This window comes from Pleurodeles waltl, chromosome 9 (genome assembly GCF_031143425.1).
Source record: "Pleurodeles waltl isolate 20211129_DDA chromosome 9, aPleWal1.hap1.20221129, whole genome shotgun sequence".
Taxonomy (NCBI): domain Eukaryota; kingdom Metazoa; phylum Chordata; class Amphibia; order Caudata; family Salamandridae; genus Pleurodeles; species Pleurodeles waltl.
The window spans coordinates 428,982,122-429,009,625 of record NC_090448.1 but is presented as its reverse complement, the minus strand read 5'-3'; the positions used below and the strand labels follow the sequence as shown (position 1 = coordinate 429,009,625).

Below are 27,504 nucleotides of genomic sequence, written 5' to 3'. Positions count from 1 at the left end.
CACCTTAAATGCAGCTATTCAATCAGCAGCACTTGTAACGTTAGTGTGCTGCCATTCAACCCATGTGACCCACTTAACGGCTAATGATTTTTTAAGTACGTGTTATAAACAGATCCCACATCATGATACCCTGGTCAAGCATAAGAAAGGAGCTTCAATTTAAACTCTGAAAATAATGTTTAGAGTACCTTTCCGAGAGAGGCTTAAATCTACTCAAAGCAATTCCTCCAGAGCCAGGCGTAGAGAAGCTTCCAGAAGGCTGTCGATATGGCTGAATGCCTGCTGGTGATGCTGTCGTATGAGGAGTTTCGGGAAAACTGACAGGTCTGTAAAAAAAAAAAAAATTACACATTTAGAATGATTTATGAACATCAATACCTTATTTCTGAAACTATATTGTTAGTTTCTTCTTTGCAGCAGTACTCATTTTTCACTCCGAAGTATCTATTTCTGACAAACATATATAAAACACGTAGCAGCGAGAATATAAACAGGACTAATAAGGACAAAAGAAGTTTGAACTATAGAAGTTTTTTTTAAACACGCTCTGTAAACAAAGTTAGCACTGCGGGCAAATTCAGAAGGTATCTTCTTTCTTTAAACACAAGTCAAAATAAATATATATTTAGTTTTCGACAGTAGCAGTTGCAACTGCGTACTTATAGTTCATGCTTACAAGCGATGGAGCTTTGTTATATTAGGACTCTTGGATTTAGGCGATGAGGGACAGCTTCATTAGCAGTATATCAAAGTATTGGATTTTGTTATGCAACACAACGAAGGGCGAAAGCCTTGCCTTGCTGAAAAAACATCACGTCTTTCATTACAATGAAATATTTCAAATAATCAAGCTTCAAAGCTAGATTACAGGATACCTTATTTCACGCTGTCGGAGAGTGAAACATATGTCCCAGAGTGTGCAATATTTTTCACCAGGTAGTTAAAAAAAATGCAGAGATCAATGACCATTTTACCTGCCAAGCTTGATTTGTATTTGGTGTAGGAGGAAGAGTCGAACTCGTCTATAGGGAACAAGTGTATGAGCCGTTGTTTTTTTGCCAGTTTTTACTGTTAGTTTCCATGATATTACAACAAACGTTGCCATGTAGCAATCTTAATTCCTTTTAGTCTTCCATACCTTGCAAACCACTACACGGTGTGTCTTTACAAATTTAAAACTGCCCCAATTTGCAACATGGGCCACGTTTTTACCTACCTAATCACTAATGGTGTCCACTTTTTATTTTGGTGCCAAGGCCTACTTTCTGTTTCAGTCTAGACCTGGTAAGAAGGAAGGCTGGAACTGACTGCCTAGGACGAAAGGACTTTGGTGGTTTGGGACTACGTGTCTTACAACTTCTTCTGCCCTCTGTGACTGCATGGAAGGAACTAGGGTCCCGAATCAACTTGCAAATTATAGCGCTGCCCACATTCCCGGCGCGCAGACCGAAAGAACTTTGTTGCTTGGGGACAGTGTCCCACAACTTCTTCTGCCCGGGATGAGGAGGGCGCAATCAGCTTGAACGTTATACCGCTGCCGCCATTCCTGTCGCACGGATACAAGTAGGCATCACCCCCGGCGAAGACAGGGCCAACAGCGGGCCTGTCAGTGCCCGTCCGCAGCCAGATGAGGCCAGGCCACCCTGTTGGACCCCAGTTATTTTTCATTTACACTTACAGTGCAGAAAGGTAAGCTGCCGTCATCTCAAGCTCAAAGTAAGACCAGTTGCTCAATTTCAAAATTATCTGACAAATAGTTCAGATGAAATAACTTCGTCTGAACTGAGACTAGGAGGATGCAGTCGGACTGTCAGAGACATTGAAAACTCTCTCTGCCTTACTACTTCTGCCCCCACTGGCTGCGGGGATATTTCTGGCCACACTGCAAATGGCACGTTAAGCTTGCCAGAGAAACACACATAATTGCTGTGGTTATATGATAAATATTGTGAAGTTATCTTGGTGTTCTATCTGATGACTGTGGTTTATGGACCCCAGCCGTTAACAGAATGCAGTGTTTTAACAAATCTATTTTGGCATTGCTCAAATTTGAAAGTAAGTTAGGTAATACGCCAGTCAGAGAAATGCTATCTATCTATAACTCCAAATGCTTATCTGTAACCACATATGGGCAGGGTTTGGGGCATTAATATTGTCATCCATCTCCAGATATTAGAGAATGCATTTTTTCAGAATCTTCTGGCTGTTCCCAAAGGTTGTTCCACCTTCATCGGTCATGCAGAATTAGGAGCCCCATTTGATCTAACTTGATTAATATACTCAACCAACACTACTTTGGCATAACGTTTGGCCAAGCGATTTTACTATGAATCTTAATGATTGTTTAAAGATGACTAGTTCTAGTGTTTTTGCCTGATTTTAATCTTTTAAACATTTTTCTCTGATATTGGGCCATCCTGAATATTTTGACTCCCCCCAAGTTTTACACAATGTGAGCAGAAGAGACTTGAAAACTGCTGATTTTTTTAAATGCTTTCTAAGTTTGGAGTCTTTCCAGGGAATTGGCTAAATCCAGTGATATCAAAAAACAAATGACATTGGTCACAGATGGTGTTCAGCTGTACCTCAGCGCTGTTCAGAATTGCCAGCATAGGTTTCTTTTAACATGCTTCAAATTAGACATATTTCATCACTTTTCCAGCGGTCAATGACTGGTCTGAGGTTCTGACTAGCTGCCCCTGTGACGGCCTCTCCAGTCAATGCACCCTGCACTTAACCTAAGCTTAATTTTAAACAATGTTGGCCTGCATTACTGAATTCCTTGGTGATTTGTTGTAACCTCTCTAGTTTGTTACAGTCTGTGATAAGGTTAAGGAATAGTAGGTCTATACAGTAATGATGCCTACTCACTGGCTATGGTTTCTTTTAAAGAAAATCAAATAAAGCTGATTACAACTGCCTAGCACGTACGTCATATTGTCCCATCCAGAGCTGGAAAAAGTGACGAAGAAGATGAATAACGGAATAAATGTTTTTCTTTCATTCCCTGCCCTCAACTCTCAGCCATCGGCTAAGAAGTTAGATGCATAGCCCTGTGAATTCAGGGAAGAATATTTGGATATTTAGAGGCTTAGCTCTAGGAGGCTAAAAGGGTGTTTAGGGGAATATCTGCATTATCAATGCTTAGGTTAAGAAAAATAAAATCTTTGTACACCGTCTGTCTATGCATTTGTTGATCGGTCTTATTGTTACTTACTGCCACTAGTACTGTGTTTTAACCATGGATGACAGGTTTTTCTTCTATCACTTTTCAGTGCCATAAGCCTGGAGTGAGCTACTAATTTTCCCTTCGCAGAGTTTCATTTAAAACATTTTTTGGTGCAATTAACACCAGTTATAATACTGAGCGACAGCATGCGGATAGTCAGTAATTGCTACCTGTTTCACTTAGGAACCAAGCAAAGTGACATAACGGCACTCATTTCTTGCTTTAACCCAACGTTTCACCTGATAAATGTGCATGGGTTTGACTAAAGTGAGATAACAAAATACACTGAATATTTGCAGGTGAGGGCCAGACATCTACTGCCTAGCTTTAGCTGCAGATCTGACATATGGTTTGTAAGCTAGTCACTACTGCCAGTGCCGATTTACATCAAATCAAATGTATTTGTTCCAATAAACCACACAAAAGAACAAGTTACATTTCTATTTACAAAAGCAATACCTTCAGAAAGTAATTTTTTTTTGGTCAAAATCAAAGTAGGAGTTCCAAATGTTTCTTGTTAGTATCAATGCAGATAAAATGTAAGTTGCTACAGGTTGATATTCAGTCTGTAAGTCACTACAAAGGCCAAAGACCTCTTTACATAGTTTTATGTGGCCATAATATAGGTTGGAGAAATGGCCTCCTAGGTCTTCTAGTTCTAGAGCAAAAGAACAAAGTGCACTGTTGTATCTCTGTCGGCAGATTCACAATAACTGTGATCTGAAATGGTCTCTTATGTTGACTAGAATTCTTAATCTAAATTAAATGTAGAGACATCTCTTTGGTTCACGTGTCAACTGGAACATGTAACATTCAAACTTGAAGGAAGATTAGACTTTCAAACATAACAACTTTATTTTCCCACTGCAGATTGTGTTAAATTGATTTTCACAGAACCTCTTTCGATACTTGTTTTGATCAGTCGGAGACTACAAACAGGCCAAATCCGACTATTATGCTCTTAAGATTAAGGAAGCAGTTAATGTACCCATGGAACATTTTAAGGTGGTTGGATCCCTGGCCACCCCTGCCACCTCCCCTAAATTAGAGAACTCCCAAGCCTTCTGCGACAAGGCATCTTACTTTAAAAAAAAAAAAATTCTTACAGATCCAAGCTAACTTCACCCAGCACTCTTCAGATATGAATTTTGAAGAACCTCGGGTTGGTTTAGAGACACACAGGGGTGTGTTACTTACTAAATTCTCCCCTCTGTTAGCCGACAGAATCAAATCATTGCTGTCAGGGGTTAGGTCAGGATCCTCTGACGATTCCTGTCCCCCTAAAGTTTTAAGGCTAGCTTCCGACCTTGTTTCTCAGGCATTGGAAATGGCTTACCGGGAGGTGTTAAACACTAAGACTCTTCCTTCATCCTGCACAGAAGCGATTGCGAACCCACTCAAGAAGAAACCAGGGGGAGACCCCAATGATCTGAAAAATCTATGCCCTATCTTATTAATATCCACTCCGGTTAAGATTCTAGTAAAGCACTCCAATGTCGAACTGGCCCACTTCCTTCAGGAAAATGGTTGCTTAGACCCCTTCTAGCACGGGTTTTGTAAAGCACACAGCACAGAATCAACCCTAACTGCCACCTCGGACTCTACCCGTCAGATGGTGGACCAAGGCGGGGGGGGAACCTTTCTGGTTCTTCTAGATCTCTCGGCTGCATTCAATATCATATCCCATCAACTGATGATGCTTCCCCTCTATCAGGCAGGGGTTAAAGATGATGCGCTGGTCATTCTGCACTCTTTTCTGAGGGATAGATCCACCATCGTGAGCTGTGGGCACTTCAGAGCCGCCCCTTTTCCAACGTCCCTGCAGTGTTCCTCAGGGTTCCTAGCTCAACCCCCACCCTATTTAACTTGTATGTGGCACCGCTGGCGAAACTGGTCCGCTTGTTTGGGTTTCTAGTCTCCTGATACACAGATGATACTCAGCTTCTCATCCCGGCCAACAGGAACTGGGAAGAGGTAGCAGATAGGTTCTATAACTGTATGAATGAGATCAACAAGTGGATGAGCCATAACTGGCTAAAAATGAACAGAGAGAAAACTGAGATTCTTTTCTTCGGCTCTAACAGCTCATTATGGAGCACGCACTAGTGGCCACAATCTTGCGGTGACCTGTCCACTTCATTACCAGTAGCAAGAAATTTCGTAATTTTGTTTGACAGCACCCTATCCTTCGACTCACAGGTTAGCCAAACTGTCAAAACCTGTTTCTGGTTGATCAAAACCATTAAGAAAATTTTACGCTTTCTCCCGCAGGATCTCTGGACCTCTGTGACACTCGCTCTTGAGATGTCTAAACTTGATTACTGCAATGCCTTACTGTTGAATATTAATCAAGGATCTCTTCATAAGCTTAAACTTATACAGAACACCACAGCTCCCCTGGTGCTGAACTTTCGGCAGGAGCATCCGCCAGTGAGAGGCTTAGGCAGCTGCACTGGCTGCCCATAGGAAAGCAAATTAGTTTTAACGCCCTCTGTATTACTCACAAGGCTTTACATTCCCAGGGCTCCAAATACCTCCGATCTACCTTAAGGTAGTATACGCCTAGCCGCCTCTTAAGGTCAGCCAGTCTTTATCTAGCTATGGACCTCACTGCAGAAAATCCAAATGGAGTGAAAAAGCTTTTTCTGCTGTGGTTGCCAAGTTATGGAACAATCTCCCACTACGCATCAGGAAACTGGAAGCTTTTATGCCATTCCACATTATGCCTTAGTAATATATTTATTAAAATTGAGTGTTTGAACATAAACTGAGAAACGGTCTTGCCCTGATGGCAATGCTATTAGTAAACTAAGAGGCAAGTCAGGAATCATGTGTACCCTATATGTGGGCAAGATTCTTAGGACCTAATTTATGAGGAAGTCATGCAGAGCAACGCAGCAAGTCATATTGCTGCACTGCGTGACAGAGAAAAGGCAGGAAGGCACTGTATTTAATTAAGGCAATAAGAAGCATTCCTGTTCTTTCCCATGCGCTGTCACACAATGGGCTACCCAGCACCAACACAGGCTCACTTGCACCATGGTGCAAGGGTGCCTACGGGATTGTTTTTGTGCAGGAATGGACACTTTTCCTGCCCAAAAACAATCAGGGGAGTCACATTTCTCTTCCTATGTCTGCTGCAGAACGCAGCAGACATAGAAAGAGAAGAAAAAATAAAATAGAGATATTTCTCCTCGATAAGCCTCCCCTGGGAAGGAGTAAGGTTATGGCTCATACCAAAGTTTACCAGTTAATGTAAATCTGGGGATAAGTCAAAATCCATGACAGATGCGTGGGAACACCCATGCGATAAGCATGGAATGCTTTCCCAGAGCAGAGTTTTGCAACGCATCGATTTGCGCTGGATTGCGTTACTCCACATTTTTGGAGTCATTCAGAACCACGCAAAGTGGCTTTGCTTAGCTTCAAAAATCTATCTTTAGGTTTGTGTCATTCGTGCACCACGTTGCATGGTGAAAGAGCAATGCAAACAGCCTCATAAATAGGCCCCACATTATACATGGAGCAAACGTTTAGTCTATTTAATCAAATAAGATTTTTTATTTTTTTTATTTTTTTTTACAGCAGAAATGCTGAACTCATATTTGGAGGTGCACTCATGAGAATGAAGAAAAAGGCAACTCTAAATTAAAATATTTGCTTTGGAGCACACAATTACATTACAGTTAGATTGAGTAGATTATTCAAGTAACTCAACCTGCAGGTCTAGTAAAATTTTTATGGTTTGTTGAGGACTGCTATACCAGTTAAGCCTATTTTCAGTCTTAAGGGTTCCATTGGGGTACCCAGGCCCAAGTGTAGTATCTGTCACAGGAAGTGATCATCTAGTTTTTGTAGATTGGGTACTTGTCTGTAACCCCATAAGGCCAGACCCGTACAAGGTAGCAGCTGTCACTTTCATGTTGTACTCTTGCAATATGGATTCTGTAGGTTCCCTGCCAAAATTCTTCTCGTAACACAAACCAGTACACATTTCAGTGGACTTTTTCTGGTCAAAGCAGATTCCTAAGTAGCCAAAGTTATGGACTCATTCCAAGGTTTGACCCTCAGCCTGGTACACTTCTATAGGTTGCACTTTAGGTTTCATCACCATAAACTTTGCTTTCTGCACATCAATGACCAGTCCTTTCATGGCACAATAGTGCTCAAAGCCATGCAGTTACTGATACATTGATGGTTCTGTTAGTGTCATCAGCACTGCATCATCTTCCCACGACGTTGAAATGCAGGTTAAATAATGTTGGAGCTAATACGCAGCCTTGATGGATTTAATTTTGTATCAGAAATTGAGCTGTGCCTTCTCCTTAGGATTCATATCTCACCCTTGCAGTTGTAGCTCGATGATATTTACTTTCTAGCCATTTTCTACTTCACAATTTAACTTGCATGGAAAGATGGGGGCATCTTTCTCTACTGTGTTTTACAAGTATACATTCCTTTTGAACTTATGTGAGAGCAGTTCAGTGCACACAAGGCGTGTTGGCTTTGCCAAAGCTTGCTGGCTTTTCTAATCATCTGACAGAGCTGATATTATGGGGTTTGTGACTCCTGACCTGTTTGTCCCCCCGATCTATTATCAAGGGTGTGTTGAAATGCTAATAACAATATGTAAAAAGGTGGGGGGAATTCAAAAAAAGGAGATGATCTGAATTCATTGCTAACCACAAGGCTCTACGGTTCTAGGTGCTTTATTTTTGCTTCGTTCTAAATTACACCCACCTTATACAATTTCTCTGTTAAAGATAATCACAATTTACTGTACTGATATTTTAGAGTGAAGAAGTAAAATTTTATGTGAGGATCGGAGGCATGGATTATGCTTTCTTTGCATTTATTCAAACAGAAGCCATGACAGAACATCAGTAACAACTCCTCCTCCCATGAACATCAAGGAAAAGTTCATCAAAGACGCAATCAATCAGTCAGAGTACTCCATAGTCCATAATAGGCATCTTAAGCACACTCATTCCCTTTCTTTGCTACTCCTCACAGCTGTCAGATAAGTGCTCTTCTGTCTTATTATGCTGAAGCGCTTGTTTTATACTATATGCTTGCTGAAGTGCTGGTCTATACTATTTGTTCTGTTATTGTGTTCATCTTTCTCCTTTTAAGAGTGTCGGTTTGACCTGTGGAACCAGAGTCACTGCTATGCGGCAGTGGTCTCTGAGACATCGGGGTTGTGCAGTGCAGTCCTCTGACCGCTTGGGAGTGCCCGCACATCTCTGCATGGTTTCCTCATGGATTGTATGACCACCGCCTCTCTGCTCGCTGTCTGAACTTAAACTGTCAGAGGAGCATGCAGAGAGATGCCCGCAGCCTGCAGTTCCCGCCCGCTGACATGGAGTGTTACATCCCGTGCAGGGGTCTGTAGTAGCCACCAAGGGCCTTCTATTGCTGGCTATTTTTTGTGCATGTGCGCGGTCCCACTCGAGGTCTGTATAAGAGTTAAATAACCTCGGGTGATTGTGTTTCAGGCCCCGGCTGTGGCCTGTAATTAAGGACTTGGAACTTGTGGTGGCACGTTAGCGCTGATTTGTGGGAATACCACCCAGGCCTATTTGCCACCAGATTGGTTAGGCCTTCCACGTCTTTCTGGCTGTGCCTTTAGCCCGGTCAGTTGAGTGCAGCAGTGTTTCCCCGTAGAACTGGTGCCTTCTGCCTACCCCCCTAGCCCCCCAAATATTGTGGCTTTACCTATATATAGCCCCAGCAATGCAGAAGATCAACAACTCCTACTCTGAGGAGGTGGCCATTACATACCTCCCATTGATGAGCATTTCTGTGACAACATGGATGCTTCCATCCAGAAGGCTGTGTCGGAAGCTATGGCGCTGCTGGAAATTAAACTTATGAATCTTGCAGTAACTTAAACCCCCTCGACCTGAGAATGGACCCAAAGAGACTTATTGCCCTTTAGCCTTTGGGCGCACCTGCGATACCTCTGCCTTTTAGGAAGCGCGCGGGCGTCGGTCTGGATGCCTTTGTCCGGCTTAAACGCACTTTTCTGGATCAGGCTGCCATTGAGCCTGCAGGCTCTTCCAACCCTCCCCGCTCTATTGCCTGACTATAGTTCCCCTACTCCTCCTTCCCAGTCACCAGAAGCAGACGATTCCACAGCCTCCAATGACGACCTCAAACAGGACAGACCGCCAGAAGCAGACGATTCAGACCCTTTACCCTTCTGATGATGCAACACCCCAGGCATCCCACGAGTCAACATGCTGGACCCTGATCAGCTCCTCCACCCACGCTCGTCTGATTGGATCCCTGCCGACAAGGTGGCCACCTACGTGGCTGAAAGTTTGAAAAAGCCTCTTGAGAAGGAGGTACGTCACTACTTCAGAGCAGAGCACCCCAACCATGGTTGGCAATGATCCACACATGGCAACCTTTCTTGAGAAATATATTAGTGATCCTAAAGGAAAAAAAAAAAAAAAAAAAAACAACCGATTTTGGCGTTCCTGCCAGGACAAATTATTGGACCTAGCAGGTCCGTTGCCTAAGATTATGGATATGCCGGCGGACGCCAAGGCCTCCAGTTCTCTTATTTCCCCAGAAATCCTCTCAGAATGGGCACAGAGGGCTATAAATATCCTTGGCAATGCCAAGTGCGTCACCTCAACAGAGCAGAGAAGGTCCTATTTAACCAAAAATGACCCTAAGCTGGGGGACTTGGCCACCTCGAAGGCGCCTTAGTGGCATGGAAGAGGGGGGGGGGGAGGGGGCTTTTTCAGCGAACCTTTTATTAAGGAACTCAGAAGGTTTGTGGCCACGTTTACATCTCTGGACAAGGCCCAGTCCTCATTTAAGAAGGTTTTCACCCCCTGTTTAGACCAAGGCCAGCTGTGGAACAAGCATGCAGCTGGCCCTGGGATATAGCAGTCCTCCTCTGGAGGCTCAGCCCTAGACGTGGGCAAATCCAGGATCAGTCCAGACATGGAGGCTTTTAACCAACCTGGGGCTATCCCACGCACCTGGGTTCCAGAGGTGGACATCATCAAGGAATCTCTCACAGTGAGTGTAATCCCATTTTCCTTGGTCCAGTTGGGGTGCAAACTGGCACAGTTCCTCCATAATTGGCAGTCCCTAACGTCAGGTGCTTGGGGTTTGCAAACAGTGCAGGGGTATAGGATGAATTTTTATGGCTGCACGGTCAAATACGTGTCTCCCCCCCACCCAAGCTTCGGTTTTCCAAAGAGGAATCCTCTTTAGTTGATGTTGAGGTTCGGGAGCTTTGTCGAAAGGGGCTATCGTCCACACAGCTCCTCTTCACAATAGTTTCCTCAGCAAATTGTTTTTGGTGGACAAGCAGGATGGTGGAAAGCACCCGGTCAACATCCTCAAGCAGTTTAATGAGTGGATAGTTTACTGCCTTTTCAAAATGGAAGGTATTCACCTTCTCCGTGATCTGCTTCTTCCCAACGATTGGCTGGTGCAATTAGATCTGAAGTCCATATCTTTCATCCCCATTGCCGCTTCCTCCAATTTTAATAGTGCAGCACCACCTACAAGTTTGAAACACTTCCCTTCGGGCTGTTTTCGGCCTGTGGTGTTTTATCAAACTCCTCCAATTGGTGGTGGAACCACTCGGGGCGTCCGCCTCATTGTCTATCTGGACAACCTCCTGTCAACACAGCCTGTGCCTCCATCTTCACTGGACTTCTCCCTCTTCCAGGTCTTACTGCTTCTCATAAACGAGCATAAGTCGGTGCTAGCACTGACGCAGTTCCTCGTGTTCTTAGAATTTGTCATCGACTCAGTTCAAGCCACCCTCAGTCTCCCCTACAGGAAGGTGTCCAAGATACAGCATGAGCTTACTTGAGTCCTAGCCAAGCAGGAAACCTCTCTCCGGCAGATTGCCCGAGTGGTTGGTCTTCTCTCGTCCTCCATCCATGGCATTTTTTAGGCCCTTTGCAGTACCCCGAACTTCAACACCTCAAGATATGTCACCTGCGGAAGGGCTTCATCTACTCTCAAAGTGTCCCTCCTACGGAGGACGCACAGGCAGAAATTCACAGGTGGATAGTGAACATTGAGGCGTGGAACCGTCATGCCATTTTTGGGTCCCAACAGGACCTGGTTTTAGAATCAGATGCTAACAGACTAGGCTGGGGTGTTCACTTTGGGGACATGTCCACAGGTGAAAAATCATCAGAACCAGAGAGTTCTTTTCACATCAATTGTTTGGAATTGCTGGCCAGCTCATTTGCAGTCAAATGCTAGATGAACGATGAGGTCTAAGGCACTGTCCTCCCTCAAGATGGGCAATGTGGTCCGCTACATCAATCAACTGGGGGAGTACGCTTTCCAAACGCAGGCAGATCTGGCGAGGAGCTTTTGGGAATACTGCCTGGAAAACAGTGTTTCAGTCATAGAAGAGCACCTTCTGATCTTGGACTATCTAATGATGGACTGGCAGTCCAGGTATCTGAGGGATCTCAGTTTATGGAAACTGGACCCCGTGGTCTTTCAGGCATTGAATTCTCGATGGGGCCCCTTCTTGAACGATCTTTTTGCATCCCATCTAGACCATCAATTGAAACAGATATTTCAGCTGGAAACCGGATCCTTCAGCCCTAGCGGCGGATGCATTCCAGCAGAACTGTGAGAAGGATACCGGTTATGCCTTTCCACCTTCACGATGATCATGAGTCTGTCAACTTGAGTGTGTCCCCCAACGGGCGGAGGTTGTAGTGATCACCCCACTTTGGAGATCTCAAGTGTGGTTTCCAGTTCTGATGGAACTTTCCAGGGATTCTTCTATCTGTTTACCCCTATTTCCTCATCTCCTCCGGGATCCGTCCAGCAATCCACATCAGCTAGTTCTGGAGGGTTCCCTAAGACTCATGGCGTGGGGGATTACCCGGGACGCTGGCATGGGCCTCCTCTCCAAGGCATGGGCAAGAAGCACAGTTAAAAGATATCGATCATTCTGGACTAGATTGATGGGTTGGTGTCAACAAAACTTGGATCCCGTGGGGGCTTCCTAGCTGCTGAAGGCATGACTTATAGAACAATCAATTCCTTTCACTCTGCGTCATCGGTGGGTTATGCCCCGATCAATGGTCAACCAATGGGAGAGTACCTGCTGACCCTAAAACTCCTTAGGATGGGGTTCATCTTTCTGCCCCCCCCCCGACTTTGCGTTACTCAGCCCATTGGGATGTGAACGTTTTGCTTAACCTTTTCATCTCCTGGCCGAGCAACAGACACCTTTCTTGGAAGCAGTTATTGGCCAAGTTAGCATCTCTTTTATGATTGATCTCTTTGCGCAGAGCCTTTGGACATTAGTGACAGAGTTTTTAATCCTGAAGGAGTGACTTATCTTTCTAGGGGGAAAAAAATGGATTCCAAAATAATTTCATATCCAGCCTTTCCAGATTCTCTGAAATTGTGTGGTTATATGTTTGAAGGCCAACAAATCTCTGACGGAAGAGTTCTGTCCCCCTGGGGAATGGTAACTCCTTATTTCCCTTACCAAACATCACAAAGCTGTCTCTTCTCCTACTACAACCAAGTGGGTGAAGTGGGCCATGCAAGACGCTGGCATCGATACCTGAGAGTTTGGGAATCATTCCACCAGAGGTGCTATAGCCCCCAAGGCCTTTTTCTTGGGAGCTCGATTGGAAGATATTGTGAATGCTGCAGATTGGTCTTCAGGCTCGGTCTTTAAGAGTTTTTAATTTAGACCACTTCATTCTATGGCATCTTTAGGGGTGGATAAGCTTTGAACTAGCATAACCTTCGCCTTCAGTCCCGACTAAGAAAATAAAATTTCCTAGCTTTCATAACGGAAAGTTTCAATTCTATGAAGGAGACAGAAGCGAGGATTATCTCACCCGGGGTCGTGGATTGACTGCCACCCCGATTAAAGGATGCTTTGTATCATATGCAAGTAAATGTTTATGCGCATAGTTCTTGCATGCAAAAATCTTTAGTCTTGTTCTTCTGGTTACCTCTGTTTAACTCTTGCCTTTGCCTCTCAATTCATAGGATTTGTTTTCTTACAGTTTTCATTCTCTTCATAGGAAATTATATGGGCAAATAGGCTGAAAGCCAGCTGCTCATTGTTCGAAGAAAGAGGAATAGAGTATGCTGACGAGAACCTATACTGGACTATGGAGCACGGTTATTGACTGCTTGCATGATTAACTTTTCCCTGATGTTCATGGGAGTTACAGTTGTTACTGATGTTCTGACATGGCTGCTATTTGAATAAAGGCAAGGATAGAAAGCATATTCCTCGCCTCCGTGTCCTTAATAGAATTGAAACTTTCCGTTACGAAAGCTAGGGAATTTTACATTCAGATGAGTGTTGTTTAAGGCAGGGTTTTAGTATGTCCTGTTCAAATAAGGAAATAGTCCACAGATTAAATATATCTTGCCTAATTACAAGTCATAATATTTGCAATGGAGACACCACAAAATAAAAAATGAACCTTCACAATCCCTCTGCAGAGTGGCAACCCCATATTTATATTCCACTTACAAATCATAGAAATGCAGAAGACCACTGTGAAAGACACCTAAGGCTCGTGCCGCAAGGTGAATGCAGCTACCACACATCTATGCTGTTTATCTAAATTAAATGCACTTTATAAAAGAAAGGAATGATTTAAAATGCACTACATTAAGTCCTTTTACAGCATCAAAATCAAATTGATTAAAAGGAGGTGATCAGAACAAAGATAGTCTCCACTGGTGTGATAATGTGCATGCTGCTAAGTTACCAATGCCTGCTTCACAACAGGAACTGAATAATAGTGTATACAGTAATTTGGAAAAGTAATATTGTTGATTCCTTTCATTTTATTTTGAATATTGTCATGACAAAAGTTACATGACACTGCTGTTTGAAAACAAAGTATTACTTAGCGCACATGTAGTGTTTACACAGGTGGAGAGATGTATTTGGCTCAACTGTTTTGCTGCACCAGAACACAAAACGGTTTCATTGCTAATCAGACCTTACATAAGCTGTATTTATACCCATAAAACTGGCTTTTCAGCTTTGGATGTGACTTTTTGGAACAAACATCTAGGATTTTATGTCATAAATTAAGATACCAAAGGGGCTGATAAATCTTTCCCCCAGGCACACAGCACTGTCTCATGACTAGAAGCCCTCACACACCATTAAATCAAACCTTTAAGTAAGAATTCCTTTGGTTCTACTCTTCTGGCCAGGCACTGGCTTTCCTCTATAGATATAATAGGTATTATTCTGCACTAGCTCTCTTGGGCTTTCTATTGAGCTGAACCTTCAGTGCTACAACACAAAGATACCCAAATCATGCAATTTAAAATTATTCTCTAGAAATGATTAGAAGCCCTTTTTAAACCGACTTTGGATCCACCACCAAGTTTGGCAACCTGAATCCAACGCTTCCTCCTTCTTTCCTTTTTTCCTGCAGTTCTTAAAGTTTTCTTTCACTAGCTACTCATTTCCACTGATGCATTCAAGAACTTGACTTGCTCCGGCCAATTACCAACCCCCTCCACCCTACCCCACCCCACCCTCTAGATTTGATCTGTTCCAGCTTTTCCTACACAATCATATAATTTATGCTCTGGTGTTACTTTTAAGGAAGTTATCTTGGGTCATCTACTGGATCTGGCTGATATATTGTTGATCTCTGATTGCTCTTTGGTATCTCAGAGTAAAGAAAACACACACAGGAAAATCTGCTTAATCAAACAGCATATCTATCACCCTCATTTTGGTCTGCAATGAAAAAATGGAAACCTTTCCTGTATGGATTTAAAGTTAATGTGTCTAAAATAGTTTATCTCCTACACACTTATTTGGCCAGCCTCTGCCTGTTAACTTGTTTTGGCACAGAACTCCTCTTACATGGATGACTCAAAGTCTTTAACATTCAAGGATTTAAATGTGTTACTAGTCCTGTTTCTACGACTGGCATATGAACCCTATAATCAGTGCCGCTCCCCCTCAACTCATTCTCTCCATTATTTCTATCCTCTTTATGTTCTTTGCTGTCTATACAAGACCAACGTACCTCTCTAGTTTTAAACCTTTCTATTTTGAGCAAGAAATACAAATTCCGCAATTAGAAGAGCAAAAGAATCAACAGACAAGCAGCCAACATGGGAATACAGAAGCACAATGGCAGTACTACCATTTCCAATAAATTTTAAGAACAACAAACAACTCCTGTGTTTGAGGGTGGAACAGAGGATAGGAGGACAAGAAATAACAAGGATAGTAATAGACAAAGGCAAAATATAGGAAATCAAGCAATATCAATCATTAAGGCTGTAATTCATCCAGTATTCCTCAACAAAGAAAAAGACCGCAGTGAAGTCAGGTGAGGAACTAGCCTCAACCTTAAGCTCTCAGAAAGGGGGTAGTCCATGTAGACATCAATAAATCATAATTGTCAACTACTGACTATTTTCTCCATATCCAGGAATGACAGGCATGGCTCCTCTTTTATGAACAGAAATGTCTTGCTCTTGTGCACCACTTCATGCCTTGCAGGGTAGATGACTGATAGAAGGAGTTTCAGTGCCTGTACCCTCAGGAAACCATAGTGATAGTAAAGTTGCCCGACAGATCAGGGAACAGGAAGATTTCAAACAATGATGCCTCTATTTATTTTGCCACAAATCCAAGAATATAGTCAATCACATGAGCTCTGCTCACTTGGTTTTAGTAGGAAGCATGAAAATATTTTACAGTAGAAACTGTTTCAGAGTGATCCTGGTTTCACAGGAGATTGTACAATAAGGCTGTAACAGTTTATAATAGGCTACTTAAGCCCTGATGCAGACCAACCACAACAATAAAGTTCTAGCATTTCTCAGATAATGCCTACATTATGAAGCTGAGCCTCAGGCACACCATGGCATGGTCTACACAACCTCAAAACCCATTGGAATCCAAGAGTGGATTTCATGTCAGTAGGAAGCATTCCAGGGCACTGATTGTATCTTCTACTTTGTGTGCAACCTGTTCCACCTAGAACATCATCCCCAAATTTGGCCTCCATCGCCATAACCAGGCATTCATTATTGCCTGTCTAGGCACTATAATGTTAATGCACAGAACTGATGGCATACACAAGAATTCTTCTGCCTTTTGACAATTCCTTTTGCACCAGTGAGTCATCTATCACTGGCCTATGGAAGGATGAGGCTTGAATAATGCATCAGTCACACCAATTTCTTTCTTATGCTTATGAGACACAATTTAAATAAGTCAGAAACCACTAGAGAGACTTCGAACCACAGCTGTAATGTCACTCAGCTCCTGCATGATGAGGAGTCCAGTACCGGCCATGGCACAAGATAACTTTCTCCCATTGCACCACATTTATTGTACAAATCTGAGGACTCACTCTGGGGAAAAAAATCTAGGTACACTAGTACGGACCCACTATCAAAGGTGCATCTCCAAATCCATGGTCCCCATTAGATGATACTCTGCTTTCTCCAGGCTTCCTCCGGTGTTCCTGCCTCTGTCCCTGCTTCATTACATCGCCTACATTAAAAGGTTGAGCATGCCAGATGCACCTCAATAGTCACCCCTACATCTTGTGCTAATTGTGTGCCACTCACTGGAGGGTAAAAAGCTCTCCCTTGGACTCTGAAAGGACCTCTTTTCTCCAACAGCACACCATGCCGCCCCCCAAAAAACTGGCTATCGCTGAACTTGAATTTTTACCTCCATGACTCCTGGGGGATGCAAGAAGAGTACAATGTAGGTGCCACTAAACATAGCTCTGAGGAAATTTGACCCTGCTTGGCTCCATTTTTTCCACTCATTCATCCCTTTACCCAGAAGTCCAACTCTCTTATTAAGGCTTACTACAAATATGAACATCCATCTTCCTCATAATGGTAGAACTGTACCTCAAGTTCCTCACCTGAATATCACTTACCAATTATAAACAAGAAAAGGGAATCACTCAAATCTACCATTTGTTTTTTACTGCTCTCTTTTTACTCTGATTAAATTGACAATGTCATGCACTTGTTGCCCTGGTCTACTTTCTTCAAAAAAATTAGTAATGTGCTTTTGTATAAGAATGCTTGCCAATACCAGAGGAAATTAACTATGTCTATTATTGCTATGCTTCAAGCTACTACAATTTCAAAAATGGCTGCGGAAGATGAGGACGTGAAGACTGTATATCTGGAGAAAATGCCAAACAGGAGAAGCCAGACCTCGGAGTCAAAAGGAGACTTCTGCAAGAATTATATTTTATAAAAACGTGCAGCAAGTAAATAGTGTTTTCAACTTCTACTGAAATGTTACAAATCTGAGGAACACCCCATATGCTTGAGATCCTGCTCTTAATCTGGCATGGTTATTTGCCCCACCTCAAGAATAGCTAGTTACAACACAATTACTAAGCTCCTCAATCAACATGCATAGCCTTCTGTTTGTTAGCCTTACCTTTTGCTATGCAAAGACTGTGACTCCCGATATGGCACCACTGTTGCTTGCTTCGTAGGGCGATTGAGAGACTGAGCATGGCCTTGAGCTTTTTGTGACGGACTCGAACTGTGCATAGTAGTCCACTGTCTGGCGTTGTTTTGGAATAAGGGCTTGCATCCTGCAGACAGGGTTTCAGCCTCTTTAGTCTCTGCTGTGTTTGTTTCATAAGATTCAGACCATCCCCTGGAGGAAAGAAAACAAAATGTTGAACTACTTCATCAAAGAGTTTTTATTATTTTGAGTTTTGTTTCACTAGGACTAGGTGCAGAGAAGAGAAGCAGGAAGGAGCTTTCTTTTGACTGCATATACACAAAGGTTATTACACTTCATTAGGCTGTACAGTTGTTTAGTTTAGGGCATAAGTTGGAGGTCATGCGAAGAATGGAAATGCACTGAAGACAATAGAGAAAAGCTATTCCATTTTTCAAGTACTACCAACAAAGTATACCATATACCTTCCACACCACTCCTGAAATCATGTGTCAGCACCTCGATTTACAATGTCTTCATGTTTCATGTGTGTTCCCAGGGTTGTAATCCTGTTTTGAGCCTGAATTTAAGTTTCTGCCCTTAGGAAATGCCAGCTATAAATTCAGATTGAATTTCGGCACATATACTCCTATTACTAGAAAAGACAATCAAGTCATGTATGGGAACATTTAATCTACCTTCTGCTAAAGACTTGCTACATTACTGCGAAGAGAAAACAGGAAGGACGTTCCAGATGGAGAACCCCACATAACCCATGAAATTAATTTTAACACACAATTCTGCATCAATGAAAGACAAATCTGATGAAAGACGGTTAAAAACCTAACCACCAGAGTAAGCACATCTCTTTATAGTAGATACTGCACTTGTGTTTTTGTAAAACTACAGAACATGTGCTACTGGTTGTTGCTCATACAGACAATATTCACCAGGGAGGAGGAACTGAAAACCTCTGCACAGAATACCTCCCCTTAATTTCTACAAGTGACCCAAATCTATAACATAACTCTCTCCAGAAGAACATTTCCATTATAGTAAGGAATGGAATTAACACTAGAAGTAGGGGAAGATGTAAAACCTGCAAACATATATGCACAAAGTCTTCCTTAACAGCCATTCAAACCTATGTCAAGACACATATACGTATAAATCAACATATGGTGTGTACCACCTTCAATCCCTAAAGATTGACACAAATGGTATTTTCATGTAGCTTACCATTCATTACAGTAAAAAAAACAACCATAGTTTCATAATCATGATTAACGAAAAACATATGGTCACATCCCATAAGTTAGGGAACCACAAAAAAGGACCTTTCAGTCATTGTATTGCAGGTTGATTTTGTGATCCCACAACACTGAAAAACTTGAGACTTCAAGTTCTTAAACATTCTGGACCTTAAAACAAGAGGGTTTTGTTTTCATGTCCAAATATGGAGTGATCTGAAGTTGGCAAATTCACAACAGCCACATCAAAGCTCCAAGTAGTTGTGCATGACTACACCTTTTTAATACCGAGGGCCAATATACCACTGTCACCTGGTTTTGTTCGACACAGAGCACTCCAATACAATTAAAATCATTTTACGAGTCTCACCAAATAAGAACAGCACCCTTTGTTTAGTTCTGGGAGCTCTTCATTTCTCTAACAAAAGAGCCTTCTAGCACAAGTAATTTGTATTCTATGAACCACCTAAAGCAAACTGTGCTTCCCCAACTGAACCCACACATGAGGCTAACACTTTGTTAAGAGACAGACAAATCGATTACAGCTGACACCCCTTTCTAACAAAGAGGGTCTCCCAATTGAACCAGCACCCAATTCCTTTTGAGAGCACCCTTGACTCAGTTACTGGTTTTCTTGCAGGGAACACTTTAATACAAGTCTTTATATAAGACACAAACTCATTTCTAAAGAGATGTGGTGCTACTGTAGCCTTTCCATTAAGGTTTGTTCTAATATTTGTAGAGCACAACACAATGAAAGACAAGTCAAGCTTTCAGGTGCATTGCAGTCAAAATATAAACATTACCAAATCTAAAACAACAAACCTCCCAACCCCCAAGATATATAAAATGTACTTAAAGAAATAACAAATAAAGCCAAACAAATCTAGGCAAACACAAAATGCTTAATATGTCGAAAGCAACAATACAAAGCATGTCACAACACAGCCCACAAGGAACAGTCCCTGGGGGCATAGAAGTAAACTATAGTAAAATGCAAGCCTAAAACAATATAAAGTAACATTAAATATTAACTGCAGGTAAGTAAGATACATAGAGGTTCTTCCTGAAACTAAATTTGATAACTGTAGAGTGCAGAAGATATCCATGAGATTGTGCACTTGCCATGTACACAGTCTCATGGAAGGACTCACCTAAAGATGATGATACAGTAATGCAGTATTCTGAAGAGAATAACTAAGTATATCTTACCCTCAGTAGTTCTCCACACACAAACCTATGGACACTGGGTTATTATAGGGGTGGTGCAGTTCACAGCTGGGACTTTGTAACTCTTAGCAGAAGACCTCCCATCCTACCATGGTTTCAGCAGGGGATTATACGTATTGCACTAGAATGCAATGCCCCTACTGGTTGTATAAGCCTAGACATGAAGACAGATGCCTGCTATAAAGTTAGTTATTTAAGACACAGGGAACTCAGGGCCAGTACGCAATCCTTTTAATACATTTGCAGTTGTCAATGGAACCAGATACTACTCTGAGTTCACTGAAATGCCAACAATCACCTTTTTAGGTGTTGATGTTTTGAAGAGGAGAGGTGGCAAATGATGGTAAGCATTAATGGCCTTCTCATGGACAGTCTGGTAGTTTTAGGGTCAAATAAGACATGAATGGCATGCAATAATCTGAAGGTCAATGCAGTGCTATGAATAAAAAAATATTTTTTTTTTTTTAAAGGCAATCATTTTAAGTTTCAGTAGCGAAGAAAACAACATAAAGATTTAAATAAAGTTTTATTCTATTCACTACCAGACGTGAGACAATGGTTACGCACACTCCTTCTGTAGGCCAGAGCTGAAACCAATACAGTACACATACTACAGTCACAGGGACGACATAGAAAGGGCTTGGGAAACAGGGACGGCTATATTCTTAACACTAAAGCCAAAAACGATACCTGACCGACATGAAGGGACTATCTTGTTGCTTCCCTGAAACCTATGTTTTACCATTTTTAAAACCATGTTTTATCAACTATTGTATGTTCTGCATATTTCTTACCAAACTCCAATAGGTTATTCTTGTCCCTGTCTAGATCAAGCAATGGGCTGACCACTCTATGGACTATTCACTGCTACGTTTTTCAAACTGTGTGTCCTTCGCCCTTCCCCTTTGGACCCAGAATCCCCTTTGTGAAGGGGGAGAACTGATTATTTCTTATGAACTGATGGGATCTCGTCTTGGTTGCCCTATTGAATGCATCTACTGCCTGAATATACGAATGTGCCTAAAAGATTTACATAATTCTAGCTGTATTGTTGTCTACCCTGAGATGTTGGAACAGAGTACCCATAAATGCCTCCTACTTCCCCTTGTAATATATATGTTGTGCAGCATTTTGCTCCTGTTGCTAACTTTAAAACAATAACAAGAAATACAAAAAAAGTTTAGATTCTATTTACAAAGTGGTGGGGACAATCAGACTCCTCAGTAGTTGCAGAAATCTAACACTAGCAATGCACTGAGCAGTATAGTGTTCAAGTATTACAACATGCAGCCTAGGCATGCCATCTTGCTTGCATTAACAAATCAAAGTTCTAAAGAGGGACATGATGTCTCTCAGGGCAATTAGATTTTTGCCATATAGTGAGTGCCAATGCTGCAATATAGGAGAGTGCAAGGAGTCAACTAAGGTGCATTCCTGGCAAACCTAAGGGACCCATGTTTCAGAAAAGGGTTGTCCCAAAGTTTTCTTGAGCTCAGGCAGCATGGGTGCACATTATGTTTTTTTTAATCTCGGGAAGCAATGGAAGATATGGAGAGAAATGTTTTAAGGACTCTGACAATTATGGGCAAGTGTCCAATGGCTCTGTTTTTAAAGTAAAGAGGCACCCAAATACTCTTTTTTTGTAGGGCAAACAGACCTTGTGAAGCTTTATAACAGACCAAACAGGTCTACCATTTAAAATTAAAGTTAGTAACAAACAAAACTTCACCTAAACTACTGCATTTAATGAGCACGAAAGACAAAAATACGTTAATTTCTAAGGCTCAACTGCTGCTCTGGCGAGAAAGGATGAGTAGGAGGCTAAAGGCATATTGTAGTCCATCTAATTATAAAAACATGCAGGAAGAGGTGCTTCAAGAATACAAGTAGTATGATGTACAGTAAGATGAAATAGCTTTATAGCTTTTTTGCAAGAGTAACATTTGGCAAGCTTGTTGAAACTACATATCTCAATTTAATTCATTTATACAAAAAAGTCAGGCCTCCTCCTACATGTGTGAGACAACAGGTCAAATAGATCATTTCAAAACAGGGAAATGACCCACAAAAATGAACCTTCAGCAGGCTGACGCTAGTGACCAATCTGAAAGGATGAACTTGAGGTTCTTCGAAGCTATAGCATAGGGCTAAATCTTACTGGACACATTTGGCCCAGTTCATGTACCACATTTTGAAGTAAAGTAGTACTCCAGTATTACTGTTTACTTACTACAAACTGAAATTCACAAACCTAATAGTGGTGATGCCCACCTGTTTGGGTATGTATGCCAAGGTAGCAGAAATCTCCACCCATATGTATACTGTAGCAAATGAGGGAGGGTATCAGGGGGAGTGGTGGAAAAAATGGGTGGAGTTAGGGGAAAGTTAAAAAACATTTGGGAGGCACATGCTAATATAAAACACACACTCACTCTGTAGTAATTCACTGCAATTCACACCATATATTTCTAAAGTTATTACAGCACTAATGGTGTTAAATTAGACACAGTTGTAGTCCAGCCCAGTCCTGGAGTAAGTCAAGCACTACACATGGCCAACCGCTTGTAGTACAACACACTCCCATGGCACACAATAGATGCAGGGAATTATCTTAACACCATTGGTATGAGAGGTAAACTAAATGGAAAATGCTGAGTTCAATTTCTTCAAAATCCAAATTATACATACATTTGAGAGATACAAGATTAGTCTTTTTAGACTAATTTAATTTGTTAATGTAATAAATCCAGGTTAACAAAAATAAACTAAACTGGTTAACTTATTTTTGGAGATATAAAAAGTATTTAAATTAAGTAAATACCTGCCATGTATCCAAGTTACCTACAAATTAAATGACAATGTTAGAGTGTTTTTTTTTTTTTTTTAAATAGCATCGATAAAATACAGGACTATATTTTTATTATTTTAATAATAAATTCACATTTAATCTGAGGAATTTAATGAGCTGTAACTATAATTTGTGAGCTTCAGGGTCATTATTAATTACAGTAAACAATGTTTAAATTTATATTTTATATGATCTTTATCAAATGTCCCTACACTTTCCCATATGGAGAGTTCCAACAAGTGAAAAGTTACAGTACTAACTTTACACTCGTACATTCCTTCATAGGAGGCTCCATGCCCTCATTTGAGGGGGCAGAAATATGTAAATCTACACCTGGGTGTACATATTCACTCAGAAATAGTGATTAGCAAAAAAGGGGAGAGTCACACATAGGTGTAGGCGTTGATCTACAACTAAGTAGAAATACACCTGTAAATTAAATTTTACGAATCAGGCCCATTACAGTCAACTATTTCACACCCAAGGCAGGACATTTTCCCACTGTCTTAACTAGAATAAACTGCACTGAGAGAGACTGAAGACTGCTGGTTTCAAAGCTCGCTTACCTCTAGCTAGACACCAATAACCTGTACTCATCATTTCTCAATTTCTTGCTTTTTTGCTTTCCTCCTATCACTTGGAGTGAGCACGTTAATATGTTGGTGATCAATACATCCTTGTATAAGTAGCCAAAGGCTACTTATTTCTCATAATGACACCTAAGAGGGCATATACCACAACTATATGGTGCTTCCCTTTCTGTTCACCATAATTCTGGAGTCATTTGACTAGGCAGTTAGGGCAAACATGGCCATCAGCCAATTTACAATGGGGGACTATATCAATAAATGAACTAAAAACATGCTTGTCTGTGGGGCTAGGACTGCCTGAGCATTGAGGATCAGTGAGCTGAATGCAACCAATCATAAAGTACTTTATTGTAGTTATCTCACTCTGGCCACAATAATAAGAATAATTCTCAAGGCAATATCTTTTGACTGATAGACATTATGGCCCTCATTACAACATTGGCGGTAAATCCCGCTTACCGCCGTGCAGAAGACCGCCAACACACCGCCGCAGCGGCAGAATTCCGCTACAGCTATTACGACCCACAGCTCGGAATCCGCCATAATCCAGACACCCACACAAGTCTGCCACACCAAAGGTCAGTGATAAACTGCCGATAACAAAACCGACACCGTCACGCCAACAGGAATACGCCCACACTATCATGACCCACAAATCCACGTGGCGGTCTTTCAACCGCGGTATTCCATTGGCGGTACACACTGCCGCGCTCAACATGCACACACATTTACAAAACACAACCACATTGGACAATTCGAAATACAAACACCTGATACACATACACACAACACTCCCACACACCCAATCCAATATAAAGCACACACCCACATCACCCACAAACCCTTACTCCCAAAATTTCGAAAGGCCAGAGAGAGACACCACCAGAAACAACACTGGCATCCACAGACACACAACATCATCACTCACACAACATCCACGCACCTCAAACAACACACAACACAACCCCTCACACATCACAACCAACACGACCTCACACATCACCCACACTACATCACAGCACCTCAACGACACCCCAGGTTCTCTGAGGAGGAGCTCAGGGTCATGGTGGAGGAAATTGTCCAGGTAGAGCCATAGCTATTCGTATCACAGGTGCAGAACACGTCCATTGCTAGGAAGATGGAGCTATGGCGCAGAATCATCTACAGGGTCAACACAGTGGGACAGCATCCAAGAACTAGGGATGACATCAGGAAGAGGTGGAACAACCTACGGGGGAAGGTTCGTTCCGTGGTCTCCAGACACCAGATTGCAGTACAGAGGACTGGCGGTGGACCCCCACCTCCTCCCCCACAACTAACAACATGGGAGGAGCAAGTCTTGGCAATACTGCATCCTGAGGGCCTCGCAGGAGTAGCAGGAGGAATGGACTCTGGTAAGTCATATCTTTACTATTATATCCGCCACCCTACCTGCATGCCATCACATTCCCCCACCCTGACCCTCACCCCCATCACTCCAACACCTCACATATGCCCCACTACCACAACCCACCCATCCCAACACCAAGCCCTGCATGCAACACCAAAGCATGGACACCCATCACCAAAGCATGTCCACTACAGATACCCACACAGACCCCAAACCAAACATCACACAAGGACCTAGACAAGAATGCAAGCACTGGAGTACAGGGTCACTCACCCATTGCACACAATGGCACACACAGATGCAATAATCATGCCTTTACACCCCTGCAGGACCCCTACCCAACGTCACCGGACAGGAGGTTCTAGACATAGCCAGTCCCCCAACAGAAGAGGCCCACAGTGATGACAGCAGCTGTGCACAACTGGATCTAGATGACCAGCCCAGCCCATCTGGGACCTCGGGACAGTCGGTTCCCCTGACACTGGCACAAGCCACCACAGAGCCTCCCCCCTCAGGAAACACCACCACAGTACCCACCCAGCGGGCCCATCCCTCTGTCCCCAGGACAAGTCGAGCAGCAGTGTGTCCACCACTATAAGGAACCAAGGCAAACCCACCACCCCAAGAAAATCAGGGACCTGGGGGCAGTGGCAGTGGGCACACGGTTCAGGGGACAGGAAAACAGGGGAACTGGGAGGACTGCTGTGTGACAGGGGGAGGACAGGCCCAGGGAATCCACTCTCCTCGAGGCTCTCTCCAACATCATTGAGCGTACCATCATTCCCAGGAGACAATGGCTACAGGAGGAACACTATCTGGGGATCAGGGAGGAACTGAAGTCCATTAACACCACCCTTGTCACCATTGCAGGGGTGCTGCAGGACCTTGTCAACACCAGGAGGGACACTGTGGCACAACAAGGGGCCCCTGACACTAGCCTGGATGATGAACAGCCCTCCACCTCCGCCGGCGCTAGTGGACAGAAGGCACCGCGCCACAGGACCACGACACCAGCACCCCACCCCCTGCAGATGGAGAGCCACCCCGCAAAGGGTCCCTGAGATCCAGGAACAAGACAGAGAACATTGCCAAGACCCCCGCCAGGAAATGAGACCCCCCTGAATGTCACCCTTCAGTTCCACTTTGTCACCCTGTCCATCCTACAACTGCCCTTGCTCCACTTCCTATGCCCCTTTGGACAATCCACCTGTGAGACAGACTGGACTCTGCCATGGACATTCCTCCACCATCACCCCTGTCCATTTTACAACCCCCTCCACTTATTTGCACAGAAATAAACACACACCAATCACAAAACAATCTGGAGTCAGTCTGTGCTTTCACAAATGTGTAATTGCAATAACTATGGAATATAGCAATGTCAATTTAATTGTCCACATACCGATGAAACACAGCTGTAGGGCTGGAGGAAATATAGCAGAGGCCACAAAGTGGGACCCACATCTGTTAAATGGAAAGGCAAAGTGACAAGTCAGGGTCCATACACTGAGTGAAAATGACAGACTTATGCTAGCTCCAACAATAGTATGAGATGTGTGAGGCAGTGACATCTTGTTACCTGTGTCTCACTGGAAGTATTGCTGGATAATGTTGTTCCTGTTGTCGATATCCTCTTCTTCTGCCTCCTCTTCTTCACTGTCCACAGGTTCCACAGCTGCCACAAGACCTCCAGCTGGACCATCCTCCTGCAGAAAAGGCACCTGGCGTCGCAAAGCTAGGTTGTGCAGCATACAGCAGGCCATGATGATCTGGCACACCTTCTTTGGTGAGTAGTAGAGAGAACCACCTGTCATATGGAGGCACCGGAACCTGGCCTTCAGGAGGCCGAAGGTCCATTCGATCACCCTCCTAGTTCGTCCATGTGCCTCATTGTAGCGTTCCTCTGCCCTTGTCCTGGGATTTCTCACTGGGGTCAGTAGCCATGACAGGTTGGGGTACCCAGATTCACCTGCAAATTTCGAGGGACAACTGTTAGACACACACTAACCCTAAGGGACAACCCCATACCCAGACACCTATTCACACTATATAGGGTCCTTGTCCTCACCTATTAGCCACACACAGTGCCTCTGGAGCTGCCCCATCACATAAGGGATGCTGCTATTCCTCAGAATGTAAGCGTCATGCACTGAACCGGGAAATTTGGCATTCACATGAGAGATGTACTGGTCGGTCAAACACACCATCTGCACATTCATCGAATGGTAGCTCTTCCGGTTTCTGTACACCTGTTCACTCCTGCGGGGGTAGGGGTACCAAGGCCACATGTGTCCCATCAATGGCACCTATGATGTTGGGGATATGTACCAGGGCATAGAAGTCACCTTTCACTGTGGGCAAATCCTCCACTTGAGGGAAAACAATGTAGCTGTGCATGTGTTTCAGCAGGGCAGACAACACTCTGGACAGCACGTTAGAGAACATTGCCTGGGACATCCCTGATGCAATGGCCACTGTTGTTTGAAAAGACCCACTTGCCAGGAAATGGAGT

The 27,504-nt window shown here is 43.0% G+C and overlaps 1 protein-coding gene across 4 annotated transcripts in view; it reads right to left on the bottom strand.

Annotated features, from left to right (window-relative positions):
• The window catches only part of SIPA1L3 (signal induced proliferation associated 1 like 3), a 635,337-nt gene that overhangs the window by 179,918 nt on the left and 427,915 nt on the right, over positions 1-27,504 (bottom strand). For all 4 annotated transcript variants that reach the window (XM_069207242.1, XM_069207245.1, XM_069207243.1 and 1 more), the window contains exons 11-12: positions 17,673-17,897; positions 189-326 (exon numbers count right to left, since the gene is read on the bottom strand). In XM_069207242.1, coding sequence (XP_069063343.1) covers positions 189-326; positions 17,673-17,897 — 363 coding nt within the window. The remainder of the gene's footprint in view (positions 1-188; positions 327-17,672; positions 17,898-27,504) is intronic.